General features: G+C 41.5%; 1 protein-coding gene across 2 annotated transcripts in view; it reads right to left on the reverse strand.

Annotated features, from left to right (window-relative positions):
* Nucleotides 1-18730, reverse strand: part of SLC6A11 (solute carrier family 6 member 11) — a 276818-nt gene that overhangs the window by 125998 nt on the left and 132090 nt on the right. For both annotated transcript variants that reach the window (XM_074958192.1, XM_074958193.1), the window contains one exon: nucleotides 12385-12517. In XM_074958192.1, coding sequence (XP_074814293.1) covers nucleotides 12385-12517 — 133 coding nt within the window. The remainder of the gene's footprint in view (nucleotides 1-12384; nucleotides 12518-18730) is intronic.

Below are 18730 nucleotides of genomic sequence, written 5' to 3' on the forward strand. Positions count from 1 at the left end.
ATTTAGAGTAACCAATGTAGCAATGGAAGCTCCAGCACTGAAGCTATCTTTGTAGCTCAGGTAGAAAGGTATGTCATTAGGCTTTCGCAGCTCTTTACACTGGTTTTGTATTGCTTCCATTGTAGCGGACTTCAGTGAGATATACAGAATTAAGGTTTGTAAATCTCACAAGAGCAACACTGTAGACAAAATAACCAATACAAAGAAATCCAGTACTCTGCAGAAAAAGCTAATGGACTGGCCTGTAGAACTAAAGGAATTGAGCAGCGCTCCCACCAGGGAACTTTGATGTATTTCTAATCCATGTGTAGGGTACTCAGATACTAGGAGGATGGATATCACAGAAATCCCTGTAATAATGCTAATAATGGTCCACATCTTCAGCAAATGGAGCTATGCCAATTTACACCAGGTGAGGCGCTGGCCACCCTGTATATTCACAGGCTCATTCTAAGTAATTTATTTCACCTGACCAAAGGAAAATCAAATAGAAGTATCTTTAAGAGAATCCAAACAATAAATGGCATGCTGATGTGAGTATTCCTGAGGTTTATATTCCAGTCTTGGTACATAACATTTTACGTTCAGAACTCCTAGGGGGAATTCTTACTGCTTCTATTAAAAATGGGTCTAATATTCCTAATATGTAAACTAAAGTCTATAGGAGGCATATACTCAAGGGTGCTGCATGTGCGGAACAAGGCTGTCAATTGGCCTAACTCTGCAATCTTCGTTTTAACAATATTGGCTTCATAGAACCGAACAGAGAGTTACCCAGCAGAAATATAAGTTGTACTTCACCCGCCAAGCCCCCCAAAATAACCACCACCAACAATGCTTTAGCACCTGAAATGCCATGCTACCTACAGATCGCATGTGCCCCCTCAGAGACCTATTGTCTTGTTTTGTAGCTTGGCTCCCATCTTCCGTCTGACATTTTTCTGTTCGGTTTTCTGTTTGCATGTGTTTATTTGTGGGGGAGGGGTGTGGAGTAATTGATTGGGGAGGAACATGATTAACTACAAAGAAATAACATGAGGAAGAAACGGAGTGAAGCGATTCAGACACTAAAATCTTGTTTGCTGGCTTGAAGTTTATTTTTTAAACAAATGTTAAAGTGTCTGAAAGTTTTATAGAAAGTTCGGTCCAGGTACAAGTTCATTTATGGTACCTTTACTAAAACAATATGCTTTTCCTTGAGGCAGATGTCTGATTTTATTTCATTGAGTTTGTCTACATCTTAATATTTTCAGAAAATACTTTTCATTTTGTTTTAACAGTTGGGTTGTTTCTATTTCATGCCCTGGCTTGGTACATTGCATTACACCTTTCCCCCAGCCTTCTTACATGGCCCTGGACGCCAAGCTATCCTCCTGTCACAATTAGGGTATGATACATTCCCACTGACTTCAATGAACATGGAGTCGGCTCTTATCTAATATAAGACTATGTACACACTGCAATTACGTCGGTATAAATTATTCGCTCAGGGATGTGAATTAGCCACCCCCGAGTGACATAACTTATGCCGACTTAAGTGCCAGTGTGGACAGTGCTATTTGGGTAGTAGAAGCTACCACTGCTCAAAGGGGCTGGATTCATTAAGCCAATGGGAGAGCTCTCTCTTGTTGGCTTAGAGCAGTTCCAGCAGAGAGCTTACAGCAGCGCAGCTACATCGGTGCAGCTGTGCCACTGTAAGCTCTCTAGTGTAGCCGTAGTTCCACACTTAAAAGTTAGGTTGACATAGGTTCCTCGGGTCAGGGCTGTGAAAAAACCACCCTGCTGACTGACACAGCTATGCTGACCTAACCCCCAGTGCAGATGCAGCTATGTTGGCAGAATAATGAATTCTTCCATCCACATAGCTACTGTATTCCTACACCAATGAAAAAAAACTCTTCCATCTGTGTAGGCTGCATCTACACTTCGGGACCAAGCCGGCACAGCTACAGAGAAGTAGCTATGCTGGTATAGTCTCTGAAGTGTCGACATCCTCTAAGCCAGAGTTCCTAGTAAAGCTGGACCTCTGCTACTGAAAGCTAGTGGCAAACAAATGAAACAGATATTGCATTATCTTGATTTAATATTACAATTTAAAGCTGTCCACAATCACCAGCCACAATTTGTGAAAAATGCTCGCCAGCACTGCATACAGATCTCCTTAGCTCCTTAGCTCAGAGATGTCCTTAAATGCTCAGAGCTGCACAGGGGAGGGGGGGAAAAATCTCAGTAGCTGTTTTAAAACTTCACACAGAGGCAGTTGGAAAGCAGAAACTCTGCATGCATCTCATGAACGTTCTACTTTCCTCCTTTGAATACAGAGATCAATCTTGGACTGAGTGCTAAAGCCTCACCATGAAGAGCTATTCTTTGCTACTACTTCAGGCTGAAACAAAAGACACTTCAGGAGATATAATCATTGCTGCCTAGTTCCTTTTCCTGGGCCCTTACAATGGGCCCCACTTTTTTTTTCCACACATCTTTCTCTTTTATTTTCTTCTTCTGTCCCTTTACTCTTTCTTTCTGCCTCATTGAATCCATTAGAGTCTTTATATAGTCTTCTATTGAAAAATTCATTTTCTGTGTGGGACTACTGACTGAGTCTTAACTGCTGGCAAGCAGAGCTTAACTCCTTCTGATGGGAGGGTAGCTGACTGATGGGCAAAAGGTATGGAGAGCTATTTCTGACCTTTATGTTTTGGCACACACAAGATATGTTGCTAGGAGTTTTCAGGGAGAGCCTAGTGGATATTAGACTCAGAGGAAGGCAGTGCACAGAGTTTAGTTAAATACTTTGCTCCAATCCCTAGCAAATTTGTATCAATTTTCTTCTTGTTTTGGCTGTATTCTGGTCTCTCTTACACAATTATAAATCAGCAGTCACTCCACTGAAGTCAATGGAGTCAGAGCAGTGTAAAGCTGATGTGAGATCAGAACTGGGTCACTGTAGTCTCAAACCGAAAGCCTTTCTGCACAGCAGGATACTGAGGTCAACAATTTCAAAGACACTAAAATATGGGGCAGAGTAAAGTCACCGCAGTCTGCTACCAACCTTTCTAATGGGACCAATATATCCCTGCGCCCAACTTAAGAAGATTAATTCCCTTTCAGTAAATTAGAGGCCAGATCATGGCCTTATGCAGATATACATACAGCTGGGGAGAAGTTAAAAGGCACCTTCCTCTCCTTGCACAGCCCACTCCAATCACAGCACCCTAGACAAGGTGCTGACATGATGGAGCTATGGCCCTGACTGGCACATAGAATGAGATCAGCATGCAAATAGGGAGTATGCTGGACAGCATAAAGGAATGTAATAGTGGGCGTTCTCCCATGTGTGCTGGGAAGCTGCATGAGGGCTGTTCCTTAAAAGAACACTAATACAGATCTAGATTCTGCCCAGGGAGATTCATTTCAAGATCTGAACCCTAGGGAACAGCAGGTGGAAATTATGTGAAAGCTAAGCTTTCAGATCCTCCAGTGCTGAATGCCTAGTACAAGAAATCAAAAATGTCACATTTGCCTTTGAAAACAAAGTCACTTCTTTGAAAAGGTAAAGCAAAAGGAGAGAGAAAAGAAAATGATTTTTCTTCCCCTAGCACTGTGTCCTCTGTTATGCTCGTCCAACCTGGATAATCAAATAATTTGACGGGAAGAACAGAAAGATGCCCATAAATCACCTCACACTATCCAGCTGTGCTTGTGAGTGAGGAAGGGGAGAGGTTATGGAGAGGACTGGAAGGAATTTGTTGAATTCTGTAGCTAAGGATGGCTTTATATTCCGCCAATGCTGGGTCTGACAGCTTAAATATTGCCTTGTAAAGTTGACAGGTACGGATAAACTGCTCGTCTAAATTCATGGATTTCCCTTGACAAGAAAATAAAACTTTAACCAGATCTAGTGGAGTTTCAACTTCATTTGTCGAATGATCTGTGAGTCTTTAAAGGTTTGGAGTTTAATTTATTAGGATAAGCACTTGAAAGCTCAGATGCTCATCAAGTATGTATCTTAACTATCTAGGTCTGTTGGGTCTGTTACCCTGGACTGAAAATCTACCTAGGACCAAATCATACTAATCAGTGGGACTTCTTGAGGCGTAAGACATTATTCAGCCTGAGTAAAAATGCAATGATCTGGCTGCTAGAAAGTGTGAATTTCACCGAGTCTGACCTGAAACCATTAATCTGAATAAGCCCACTTAAGGGATTCATGAATCTTTACCCTTATCTGAGCTTCATGTTGTGACAAACCCCCCAAATCAGGTGCCATTAGGAAGTTTTATGGTCTCAAACCAAGTTTGCCAACCCCAGTCAAGCAGAACACAACAAGCTTCAGTCACAGCCATTAATCTGAGGAGCTGCTCCAGGAGACCTGAGTTGAATGTCACAGGTTTAGGTATTTATGCATATAGAAAGCAGTAGGGAAAGTCTGCACTTTAAGGAAAAAATGCCAAATTCTGCCCTCACTTTCAACCCAGTAACCAATGTTGTTACTGTAGGTAAAAGTGTAACATAGTTCCTTTAGGGGACAAGGAAGTCTTTTGCCCTGTTAAGGTTTCTATACCTTTTTCAGTAATGCCATGGTAGGAAGTAGAATACAAGAATGACTAATAAAGGTCAAAAATAAACAATTCAGCAGTTCTCCTGTCCTTAAGTTTTTGTGTGGTAAGTGCACTGCAGAGTAAGCCTCTAAGGGATCTTATTAAAATGAGTTGCAAACAATTATGTTAACCAAGCAGGATCCTTTTTAGAACTGTAATGCAAAACAGGAAGGTAATGATAATTAGGGAAAATGTGTTATAAATATTTAATGAGAAGATATTTGTGTAATAATTATCTATTCTATTATTCCATGTTTTGACTCATGGGACTTTCTTAATCAATCCACTCACACATTCTATGATAATGTGAAGATCTTATCTATCCAGTTGTTAGCTGGCTCCCATCTGAGTGCATCAATTGTATACAGTAACACCAGAGAATCTCACAGGAAGCAGTATGTTTCACCAGTGTTGATGATGAAGGTTTTTCTTGTAGACATTTGCTGTCTGCTGAAGAGGTGGTTTTCCCTGCCCTTTCTTGGGATAGCATAACATTTCTGTTTTTATTTAGTTTAGTCCCTCAGAGTCAGCCCCGCTGAGTTTTGTAATCTACCACCTCTTGCTTCTATTTGTTATGGTGGATGATCACACCACTGCATGGATTAAGGTAGTGTTTAACGTCAGGTAACTCAAAACAAGCGGTGGGAGAACCTCAAAAGGTTCTCAGGTTAAGTACAGTCTGGATAAGCAGCTAAATGTTCAGATGGTTATTCAAACCACTCCAATATCTAAAATAGGGCTGATGAACTCATAGGAACAAGCTCTTTTGGGAGATTTCTGTACCTTCCAGCTGGTCCCTGAAATTCCATAAGAGGTTTTCACAAAGTGCTGTACTTTGCCAGTTCCAGTCCTGGGTCAGAACCTAGAGGTGCAGGGGAACTGCAAACCAAAGAAGGATAGCTTTCCATTTGGGTTTGACTCAAGTTTTGGGCAAAGGAATGGGAGAGGTGGTATTTTATTTTATTTGAATAATTGAATCCATCCAAACTCATGGGTCATAATCCCGGTGGTTATGTGAGTATTGTGATACTCAGAGCATTAACTCACCCTCAGATTTCAGTATTGCACAATAATACATTTTTAATTTAACACTTAACATTGGGAAATTCTGACTCTTTGCTAAATCATACGTGGCAAAAATACAACCCATAATTTTGCAGACAGATATCATGTTTTTTTGTTGTTTTAAAACTCATTAAAAAAGGTTTCTCTGCCCACAAGCAGTTTTCCACCCACCATCAAGATTTCTCCAGACAAGTACCATTAAGACATATCATAATGGACTGTGTCAATCATATCCCAATTTGCACTATGAAGCACATCAAGAGAGCAAATTGGCATGAATACGAGATTTTAATGCATTTATTTACTGCTTTGTAGAGGGCAGGGGCGTGTTGGTTGTTTGCTTTTAGCAATTTAGTATTTATCTGATCACATGATTTATTGCCTTTTCATTGGTGAGTCCAGTAATTAAAATGATCAATCATAAACCAAAAGCAAACACTGAGCCATTAGCCAACCCAGCAACAAGCAAATTGATATGGAATTAATATCTGTAACAAAGATCCTCCATCTTCAAAGCCTTGTCTTCTGGGATAACTAGCTACAGTACTGCCTTATGAGCCTGATCTGAAGGTCACTGATATCAATGGGAGCCTTCAATGGACTTTGGATCAGGCCATCAGGTTTCATCAGAAGTATTCCAAGGACTAGTTGCTAGAGATGAAATGGCTCATCTATCTTGGCTCCTTGTAGCATACAGGAAAGATTCTACAATATCCCATAAATTGATCTTGCATGTGACTGAGGGATGCTTATTGCATTAATTACTTGAAGAGCTAAATTGTGTCTAATCCTCACCATCTAAACAGAGTCCTTTTATCCAAGCCTACTGCTCCTTGTTGTACTAGATTCACTTTTAAATAGTCCTTTTCCTCCTGGTCTGTTATTGCTTTTCAAATATTAGGACAGGGTATTATACATAAGAATGCAAAGCTGGAGGGGTATCTCAGTGCTCTACAGTTCAGGCTTGAAACACCACGAATGCCTGGAACCAGATTAATTTTTGCAGCACTGCTTCAGCCCTTTCTCATTACAAGCTCACATACAGCGTAGAGAAGAGGGGCTCTTTATAGGGCATTAAAAACAGTGGCATATTTTAGAAGACGATGGGTATGTCCAAATGTCTTCGCCCAAATCTTCTCACTTCCAGCGTGGTTATGCAGCAGGCTGAACACTAGCTGACTATTGCTTCCCCAGCCCGAATGGGTGTATCTCAGCGATGCTGTATGATGAATAAGCACTCTAGCAATGCAATATATTATTAGTAATATGTCTTATTAATGGTAAGGTTCCTTGAAGTTTCTCCAGCTGCGTTCACAGAATCCTATATGTTAGGAATAGGAAGCATTATTCTAATTATCAACTCCTTGCCGAAAGCAGGAAGGATACAGCCTTGTTCTCACAAACGGTATGTCTACACTTAAAATGCTACAGCAGCACAGCTGTAGTGCTTCAGTGTAGACACTACTTACATCAATGGGCTCTCTGATCACTGTACATAATCCATCTCCCCGAGAGTCAAAAGCTAGGTTGACGGAAGAATTCTGCCATCAACCTAGTGCTGTCTACACCAAGGGTTAGGTCAGTATAGTTACGTCTCTCAGGGGTGTGGATTTTTCACACCTCTGTGAGATGTACCTTTACCAATGTAACTGCCTAGTTTAGACCAGCCCGAAGAGATTAAGTTAGGACTCAAGTGAGAAACGTGGTTCTTTCACATCTCTCTACATAGCAAAATTTGTAGATGACGAAACTTATTTAGGAAAGTTAGGACCAGAAAGGAGACAAGCAACAGAGACATGATAAAAGTACATAAAATATTGAATGCTGTAGAGAAGATAGATTGGAAGCTTCGGATCTCCTTCCCTCATAGAACAAGAGCAAGGAAACATCCAATTAAATGAAAAGATGGGAAACTCAAAACTGATTAAAGTGGATATTTTTTTCTCATAACATGTAACTAGACTGTGGAAATCACTGTCACAGGAAGCCATTGAGGCCAAGAACTTAGCAAGATTCAAAAAGGAATTTATAGGGATAACAAGAATATCCAGGATCATCATCATTAATGAAAACAAACATTTTGGAAAAAATGCTACACCAATCTCTAACTACTAGAGACCAGAGTAAAACCTAATTTGGAAGGCAGATTACCCCACATTTGCCTACTGCCGGTTCTTACACTTTCATCAGAAACATCTGGTGGTAGACACTGTTGAATAGAGATTACTGGACTAGATGGATCTCAGATTTGACCCAGTGTGGCAATTCCTATGTTTCTGTGTCTCGTTATATTGCCACCTTTAGCTCCTTTTGATCTTGCTCTATTCACTGCATTATTAGTCTGTAAAGTATGTAAGCAAGTAGTCAAATAACAGCAAGCTGATCTAAAGGTAAATTATCAATGAGCCAGATCCTCAGTGAGGGTAAAGAGACATAGCTCCATTGATGTCAATTCTAGCTGGCTGAAAAGTTTTGAACAAGTTTTCCCATTAAAACTGTAGTTTCATCAAAATAGAAATGTTGTGTGGGAATGTTGCTATTTTAATGAAATTTTGAATGGAAAAAAGTCAAGATGTTTAGTTTCAAGAAAGTTGAAAATGTTTCATTTCAACTTTATCATTTTGACTTTTATAATGTAATATTAACGTAAATATTTTAATATCTTTATATTACAGCTGTCCGGAAGATGACAATTCCTTTTTGTGACAACTTTCAAGGTTTCAGAATTGGTTTTCATTCCATGTGGAACACAATCAAAACCTTTTGAACATTTTCATGAAACAGAATTATGTAAAAACATGACTTTTTGGATCCAAAAGGTAGGTTTTCACCCTCTCACCCCTTCTCCCTTTCGCTCCACAGCCAGAGAGTCCATCCTGAACCTCAAAAATCCTTCTGTTGAAAACTTTGTTGAAACTGATACATCTCCCTGAGACATTTCAACTCTGATGAAGCAGCATATTTCATCAAAAATGTTCCAACCAGATCTAATTCATAAATATTAAATATATTAATATAATATAAACATCAAAAAGTTTCAATAGTCCCAAACTGAAATTTTTTTGAATTTTTATCTTGTGGGAAATTTTGAAATTTCAGCATTTTTTTTGTTCTAATTCAGAAAGATCTTTCCCCCCCACCCCAAAATGTTGGCATTTTACCACAGAATGGAAATTCCAATTCCCAGCCAGCTCTGCTGTCAGGGAAGCTACACTGATCTACACCAGCTGAGACTCAGGCCCATAATGTAGTTATCTAATATTTAGTAAATATGGTGGTAGGGAAGCGACTGGTGTTTTATTTGGGGGCGGGAGTGGTAGTATGAAAGAATTGTACATTCTGAAGCTATACCTAAGATATACTTTTAAAAAAAATACAAGTCTTGTTTTGCTTTAGAGATGACTGTTATTAGTGACTGAACTTGGAAGTGTCCTAAATTTTCCCAGCACATATGGATAAAAATGAGCACACACTATGTGTAAGCCCATGTCAATGACTAAAAATGGAAGTTCTTTGAAAGAAACTTAAAACACCATTATAATAGGAATAAAAACTGCAACATACCCAGAAACCACTCTGTCATCCCTAATCTACAGCATCATAATGAAGTGCTGACAGCAACACAGTGTTGTGGTGTACCAACTTGGCCAACCAGTCAGTGGAGGCAGTGAGAAGACATGCATTCCCACAGTCCTCTGTTAGAAGAAAGAACAATAATTCTCAGAGGGCTGAAATCCTTCAGCCACCCCATCCTCTTACATAACAAAAATGCATCACTCGCCTAGAGAAGACACTGGAAAAGAGTCTCCGGTAAAGGGCCTAATTATTAATCAGAACTAAGGTATGATACTGAAAACTCGTGAGGTGAAATACTTCCATTCCGAGTAAGAGCAGCAGCAATGGAGGGAAAGGGGCAGTGCTGCCTGTGAGCTACATCCCACAGACATTCTGCCCGTATAGGCTCCTACACTGGAAGTCTCCTACAGTGCCTTACTGCCCATTTCACAGGTAGCAGTGAGCACCACAAACTACAGCAAATGCACTCGGGTACAGAGGATCTGAACCCACCCTACAGCCACCAGAAAATACCTGCCTGTGGCAGTGATGTATCAGCCTGGCAGTAGATATGCCCCCAAACCTAGCGCTCCTGAGGAAATTATAGTTCTAACCTGCTGCTGCATATATGGAAAGAGTCCCCAAAACACAGTCCATTGTTATCATAACAGAGCAACAAAAGACACTGTTTTACCATAAAGCAAGAGCTGGACTTTTGATATTATTCATTAAATTTTCATATGTGTCTACATATGCAGCTGCCTAGTTGTTTGTTAACTATTTGAGCACAAAAATGCTGTATATAACCGAAGTGTTGCGAGTCTGTAATGAGCCTTTGCCTCCTAATTCCTAGAGAATTCCAGCTTCAACTCTTTTTGGTTTCAGGCTGAGATTTCTAAAGCCATATAGGGGATTTGGATGCTCAATTCCCATCAAACCCCCCTTTCCCCCCACACTCAATATCTTTGTAATGGCTTGGCTATTTGCTTAATTAACAGGTTACCAAAACATTTCAACTGAATAGAAAAGAAATGACTTTCCATCGGGCTGTCATCAAAATGGCCCTCCCACAGCCACCCTCATGCTGAACATGCTTATCAAAATGTCACCTAAATAAAACAATTCCTTCCTTCTGCATATTAGCATCTCTTCTTCCTTTGTAACTGCGCTCTGGTATGCGCCATGGTATTAAAACAGCTTTCTTGTCTATCAGCTAGACTAATCATTTTCACAGGTTAAGTCAGAGATCCATTTCTGGAGAAATAGAGGAAGCTAAAGGAACATGCCCTAGTACATGTATGAAAAACAATAGAAAGCAGAGATGTAAAAGACCTGCTGTCTGAGGTCACCCAAGCCTTCTGCCTGCCAGTCCATGCCTGTTCCCTATAGTATAATCGAAAGTGTTTTGCATAGTCACACAAAATAACTCCCCATTGATAGGGCTTTCACCCCCTCCCTATGGATTGATTGCTCTGCAACCTAATAGATCTGATTATCAGGACATTTTTCCTGACAGTCAACAAACTCACCTTTGCTCAATTTCATCCCATTCATTGTGCCCCCCTAAACCATTCCTGTACCTCTTGGTGTACATGCTTCAAATACACGTGGACATTTATTGCTTCATTCCTCCCTCCGCCATCCCACCCCCACCACCACCTCTCCACACTTTTAGTTCTTTTCATCTTCTCTCTAAAACCAGGCCTTCCAGACCCTTAATAGTTTTGTCTTCTTTCTATGAATCCTCTCCCGTTCCTCAATATCTTTCTGTTACTGAAGTACTCCATGCACTATTCCATGTGCAATCTCACCAGTGCTAGATGGCTTCCCTAGTCTGTGAAGCGATGTCTCTGTTGCATATTTAGCAGAGACTTGTTCTGGCTTATAAGGCACAATATGGTATTGCAAGTTCTCATCTAATTGGTTACCCATCATCACCCTTCGGTCTTTTCCAGTAAGACTGCTTTCAACATTTCTTCCTCCCACTTGATATCTCTCTTGGGGATTGTTATTTCCAGAGGTGTTAGTTTTCACTTTTCCAGATGAATTCAATTTTCTTATATGCTGCCTATGTTTCTAAATTCTGTCGGTGTCTTTGTTTTATTTCCCTGTCATCACTGATGCTTGCAACACCTTCCAATTTAAGACCAAATTCACATCTTGGATGCTGTGTGCCCATCCCCCTATTAAAATTCACCCAAGCCTTGCAACTGAGGTTCAGAATTTGGCATTGGTCTCATCTGTAAATTTAACACAGCAAAGGTCTATATAGTCTGATATGGTGTGTTCAGGAGAAAACATAGCTTGCACTTTCTCACCCAAAACAGAACTGGCAAAATGCAAGGGGCCTCATTCTCCATTGCCTGCATCTTGTATAGACATTTACACCAGTGCAAGGTGGATGTAAAATGCTCCCTGAAACAGGGTCGGTCACCTCCTGAGTGCCCCATCCTGGCCTAGGGTGGCTCTATGGTACTCTGCCTCCATTTCCTCTTCACTCACACTCCTCAGTAACTTCCACAAAGGCGTGTGTCCAATAACACCCCCCTTCTTGGGGTTTGGTCTATTAACTTAACATAATCTCATTCTCATGCTGGGCAGAGCCCCTCCACCCTGAGATCCATCTTCCTATTCTCCCAGCACTTCTGAGCCTGGAGTTTGGCCTTCTTTGCCTTCTCCTCAGGCCTCCTCCCCATTGGTGTCTTCACCTTGCTGACTCAGGGACCAGCAGGAGCCGTTTTACTCTCTGCAATGTTTACATCTGGCAGCAATCATCTGTGGCATCTCCTCTCTCCAGGTCGCTTCCTTATGTACTGCAGGCTTGATTGGGTCACCTGACCCACTGGTCACATGACCTTCATTCTCCTCACCTATATTTGTCACAGGTAGACTGAGACCCCTCTCTCCTTATGGGGCCGGCTCCCCGTGACACTACTGTTCTGATTTGGTAGCATTTTACACCCACTTTGCACAGGTGTAAATGACACCACACAGCTCAGGGTAAGAGAGAATCAAGCCCCACACATTTACAGGTTTCCTTTTTGGAATAGGAAAGTCTTCTCATTTTCCTCCTCTTCAAGCTAAGTACCCTTAGTTTTCACATGTATTCTGAGACTACAAGTCCTGTAGTGCCCCAGAGGACACAGAGCATTTTCAGTCTTACCTTTCCAGTTGACTTTGTTCCTTTCCAAATGCAAAAGTAGCAGATAGTCCAAGCAGCGAGGAGACATAATGCCAATTCCCAGCGGAGATTCCCAATATGTTCAATTCCATCGGATATGGCTAACACCCTGCGTCTACAAAAAATTGTGATAGTGAAATGCTAGAATATTAGCAAAACTACAAACAAAATAATTATACAGCATTTGGGTAAAAGGAAGGCTGCTTTAATTGGACACAGAACTGGCAACTGCCTACTGAGAATGCACCATGCTGAGAAAGAAGGGCTTAGAAGTAGTAAGTGCAATGTGATTCCTACCTCTCATTGCTGCTGTTATTATTATATGTATTACAGTAGCACCAAGAGGCCCCAACCAAGACCAAGCCCCATTGTGTCAGGCACTGTACAAACATAGCAATAGAGAGCTTCTGCCTGTAACAGCTTCCAATCTAAATAGTCAATTCAGACAAAGGGTGGGAGAAAGGCAGTATAGTTTTCCACATTTGTAGATGGGTAACTGAAAGAAAGCGAGTGGCTTGCTCAAGTTCATACAGGAAATCTGTGGCACAGCCACAAATAGAATCCAAGTCTCCTGAATCTCAGTGCACTACTTTAGCCACAGGACCAAGCTCCCCGACTTTTCTTGTCTTGGGCAGGCAGCTGCCATTTTTATGTGCTCTGATTTTTAGTAGGAAACAATAATGGAATCACAAATCATGCCAATTCTCTGTTTGCCAGCCCCCTCCCCCACCCCATACCCTGTAAATAAAACATAACACTCTGTGATACAGTGAATAAAGAGGTTACGAGTAGGAACAAGAATTTCTTTCTGCACAAGCGATCCATTTCATGAATCCCTTTAAGGGATTTCATCTCCTTTTAAAATTAAGAGAGCATCTATGGGGAATTAAAAGACTTTTCTAAAGGAAGCTGAATTTACCAGACCAGTGAAGGCTGACTCTGTCAGTGTCTGAAGTCAGCAGTTGAGGTTGATTTAAAATGGCATTTTGTATTAATTACATATCCATAGATACCAAAGTGCTTAGTGAACTCTAAACTGCTTCTAGCAAGTAATTAGCCATGTGCCCAACAGCATAGTGCAGAATAATTACTCTCAACCACTTAGGTCCCTTTTCACCCTTTTATTAAGCTTCCATCAATTCTGGTCACAGAAACAACATGGGGTTCTGCAGCTCGGCATATGTGATGTAAAACTGGAGTGATACAAGAGTATCAGGCCCAGGGAGACCAATCATTATTCACATTAAATCTGCCAAGTGGGAAAGAATGGACTAGTTCATTTTTCCTTCTTTGTATACCTTTCATCTGCTGCCTTAAAACTTCTATGCATTTATTGAACAAAGCTTCCTTGGGGATCTGCACTCAATGTTATCTGCAATCTTAGAGACATTCACTAACCTACCTCTCAGCGGCACCGTGAAGATTAATTAATTTAAAGTTCATAAGTACTCTCATTTCCTGTGTTAAAGACACTAGATTCAATGTATCATTATTAATTTTTTTCAACTATCTGTCTATGCGTAATGCCGACAGGTCCTGGTCGTCGGCAGCTGAGATTGAAGCTGGAGCTTAGTGAATGAGTCTCTAATGCATGAGCTAAAAGTCACACGGCTCTTAGCTAAGGCTGGAGCAGACTCAGCAATTGCTAGCTGGGCTAAGTGCCATCTAGAGGGGGACAGAGTGCCACACCAAGCCTGCATGGGTTACATATGTGCATTCAGATAACTTTGGATATGCTTCCCTAAAGCCAAATATTTTACATTATATAACATTATTCCTTTTTTTAAAAAAATCTACATTAAAAACCTTTACTCTGCTCCCTGGTGCATCCAACCCAGTACTGAATGAGGCAGAGGTCTTGGGGGAGGGAAACCTGTGATCATGTAATTAAGGACTGTATCATAATGCATATGAACAAACGGGGTGAATTAAGGTTGTACAGACAAATAACTAATATTTAACAGTTTTATTTTTAATATAATTTCCTATTTTTAAAGGAAAAAAGTTAAAAAAAAAAAGAAAGACTTTTTGTACAACTAATGACTTCTGCATCATGCATCATGAGCAGGGTTCGAACCCTGACCATTCACCACCATTGCTCAGACTGATACAATTTTAACTGAAGGACTAAGTACATTAGCTGACAGCAGGAGAAGGCCGTTATCCCAGAGAGATGACTCACTTATGCCATGCACTGTCTCTAGGTGGTGGTTGGGGAAAGCCTGACCCAGCTCTCTCTCTTTTCCCCCCAAAATAGGCAGGCTCCTTCCCCATGTGGTACCTCTGCCCCCCCTTCCCACTGCCACCCTTAGTGGTGGGAGACAAGATGTTGGAGCCATGTACTGGGTCAGGTGCTCTGGTTGTGAAGACAAAAGCCTGTCCAAGCTCTCACCCATCCCACCCCTCACACTGTTGCAACAGCTGCTTCTGCAGCTTGCACGTGTTCCAGGTTCCGTGTTATACGGCTGTTACTGCTGCGGCTGCTTTGATGGAGGCATGGACCTAGCTTCTTAGAATGCTCCTGTTTAGGTATTTTGGTGCACTAACCAAATTTTCCTCAGAAACCCAAGAGAGAGAAGGGAAATGGTCATTTTTAATCATTTTTTAATTCAGCGAAGCCTTTAATTCAGCTAAGCCTGGATGGAGTCTTATGGGTCAAAGAAAAGTAACTTTGCCAGGGCTTTCTTCCTGCTGAATTTCAAAGTCCTGCTGAAAACAAAGAAGATATTAGAGCTTCTCAAAAAATTGCAAGAATCTTTCATAATGGGAAGTGTTAGCAGGGGTGAAAGTAATATTAAATTCTTACCAGTATGGAGGCCAAAGGGGCGGGGCCTCGGGTGGAAGGGGCAGGGCTCGGGGGGTCAGCCTGGGGCTTCGGCAGCAATTTAAAAGGGTCCGGGGCTCTGGCCACTGCCACCGTAGCAGGAGCCGGAAGCCCCGGGCCCTTTTAAATCACTGGACCCGGTGCAGCTGCCCTCACCCCCCACCCCAGTCAGTGGCCAGGGGGCAGTGGGGAGAAAAAGTGGCAATGACGTTAAAGCGCTGCATTGCTGTCCCTTGTGCCTCCCCGGTGGCCCTCCCCCGTACTGGTCCACTTTCACCCCTGAGTGTTAGGCTACCAAAACGGGGGTCACTACCAGCTCACTCTCTCTCTCAAACAAAGCAGTACTCGATGAAGGATGTGTTTCAGTCGAAGAGGGAAGGATGAAGTCAAGAGCAAGAACAGAGGAAAGGTTTTGAATTTATCAGCACACTGGAACTGAAAATGAGGCCAGTGCTCCCTGGCTCTAGAGCAAAGCCTATTTGCTGATTAAAGGCCCATTTAAAGTATCCAGTTCTCAACTGCATAGGAACAGCTGTGGTGCATGCTGCATTAGGTTCAGTGTGACTTCCAGCCTTGTCTCCTAATCCTCCTCTAAAAAAAACCAAAAACAACAACCCAGAAGTGTGACCTTAAAAATTAATGCACCATTTTACAGGTAGGCAAGTGGAAGATGGGTATAACATGGTAACAATTGCCCAAGCAATGATCAAACATCTGCTGCCTCCTGGCATACTTCATGCTATGAATAAACATGCAGAAAATCATACTAAAAGGGAATATAGCCTTGTGATCAAGGAGGCTTCTGTTGCCATTGTGGGGTTTCACATAATATATAAGAGCGAGACCTAAAAAAGTTGTGCAAATGAGGGGAGAAGCCTCCAAAGTATATTTGACATATTCCTTTTCCTGGAAAAGGGATAGGCCATAGTGATACTAAACATTCTTAACTTTGCTCATTGCCTTCATCCAGAGCGCCCTCATATCAACAATCCCTAACCCTCCAGCTAGACTGCTGTTTTCCCAGGGTTGAGGAGGAAGTAGCTCGGACACATCCAGCTGGTAATATCAATCAAACATTCCTCCAGAACAGACACTGAATTTCCAATGCCCCAAGGGCAAGAGCTACACAGCACACTGACACGGCTCTGCCATGTGTTTAAAAATGATCTAATCAAGGAGCCTACTCTGCAGTATATACTGAATAACATGGGAGATGGGTTAGTTCCTTGAGAAATGGTTTGTTATGACACATAGTTGTACCTCACCCGCAACATTCTGGTTATGACTGGAATTCACTGCAGGATAATTCCAGAGCCCCAGATTTGCTTGGACCAGCCTTGGATGAAACAAAGAATCATCTGTGTCATCATGCTACTGCAAGGACTCTTCCTCCACATCTATCGCAATTATCCTTATGTATCATTTGGGTTGTGGCAGAACCTAGGGACAGTCATAGACCAGGACCCCACTCTGTTAGGCACTGTACAAACATGTAACAAAAGGCATTTACGAGCTAACTGATCTCAAGCTTTCCTTTCTCACAACTTTTTCAAATTTAGTAAAAGCATTATTGAAAAATAAATTTAAAAGCACTCAATAGCCTGGGCTTGATCTTGCTGTGGTTGCACGTGTCCATGCTCATTGTAGTCAGTTGGAGACCTATGGACCAATTTCAAACATGATGTGGGAGAAAACTGGAACCACTAGAGTTGCTATCTCTGACTCTAAGTCTGAATTTGGCATTATTAGGTGAGTTTAATCCTACAAATTTTGCTTTTTTGAGTTTTTCTCAAAACAGAAAATCCAGATCTCAAATTTATCAATTTGAACAACAAATCAAAGCAATTCCTCAAAATTAAATTGCTCTTTAGCTCTGAAGCTTTTTTTTTTAGCATCTTTTTAAATTAATGATACCTATTCTGTATTTCCATGGCCAAACATTCACATGCTAGAAGGTGATTTCTTATTGCACACAAAATCGCTGGTCATGAAATGCAGAGGTGATGCTAGCCCCTTGGGGGCACTAAGCAGGAATGTCCCCTTATCCCTCAACCACACCCTAAAAATACTAATTGCATGGTTTCCACAAACCAAAAGATATACCAACCCAACACCACATACTAATACACTTGCTAACAAGTCCACATTAAAACAGATGAACAGTATTTTGGGGGCAATATTAAATTGGGAGCCACTTCGGCAGCTTTGCTATGCTTATGCCTAGCATCACCACTGGTGAAATAACTGCTGCACTGAGGGAAGGATTTTCAAAAGTAGCTAGTTTTGGGTCCTCAACCTGACACACTTTAAAGGGGTTGTTTTCAGAGGGTAGGTGCTCAGCACTTTCTGAGTATTGCGTCCCTGTAAGGTGTCTCAATTTGAGCCCCCCAAAACTGAGGCATCTAAAAATCACTTAAATCACTATCAGGCATTTGCAAAGAAGAGTGTGGAGAATATTTACGGCACCAGTGTGATTAGCCATGCTGCTCCCATTTTAAAAAGACACATGGTGCCAATCAATTTGAGTAACTAGCATTTAAATGAGTATTCAAAGCTTTTCCAGTTACATCAAAATCTTTGCTTTGTCTGTTCTTTGTTTAAACAAAACAAAGATTTTTTTTCCCTTAGGAAGCCACGAGCAACAAGCACAGAACATATAATTAAGCCACGAAGTACAATGTATGCAAAGAATACATGGGAGAAAGACACAGAAAGCCTCACACAAGGTCTAGCCGTGATTCTCTCACCAGGCACAACACAGCTTCCCCTAGTTCCAGCTCCTTAGCTCTCTTGCTGAGACTCTGGCTTAAATAATGGCAGCAAAGCACAGCTTTCAAAAGAAGGAAGCATTCAGGACTGAAAACTGTCCTGGTAAAATTTCAATTCAGCCTAGCTGCCACCTTTGGCTAGATCTGCTCATATTCTTGTATTTTGCAGTTTACATCACTAAAAAAGAGGAAGTATTTTATGTCCCATAAAAATACATATTGGCTTGATTCTCAACTGCATCTAAGCAGAGCTCGTGCAGTGAACAGGGGGGCTGCCACAGTTCCTTTATTATTAATTATTATTAGTATTAATCATCTGTTTTAACATAGCACCTAGGAGCCCCAGTCGTGGACCAGGACCCCATTGTTCTAAACACTGTGACAAAGAACAAAAAGAAAGTCCCTGCGGCCTGTCCTAAGTTTCCAACCCCAGTGTGAGTTAAAACTGCAGCGGATCCTGCGTAAATCCTCTGGGACCTTATGCAGCCAGCAGAGAATCAGACATGATGGGATCTAACTCTGCCACATCCCCTCGTCTCTTCTGAAATATCCCCTCCACTCCTCTTTCCTCCCCAACATGCTGCTTGGGTTCTTATTTGAGTGGAGGGGTGAGGCTGCAGTAGAAGAGATTGGAGTAGGTTGACTGAGCCAGCACTGTGCCAGGAAAGGTTCCCCCTAAACAGGGGAGATTCACTAGGCATTTTAAGTTCACTTTGCTCCATGCAAGTAAGAGCAG

Source organism: Natator depressus, chromosome 7 (genome assembly GCF_965152275.1).
Source record: "Natator depressus isolate rNatDep1 chromosome 7, rNatDep2.hap1, whole genome shotgun sequence".
Lineage (NCBI taxonomy): Eukaryota > Metazoa > Chordata > Testudines > Cheloniidae > Natator > Natator depressus.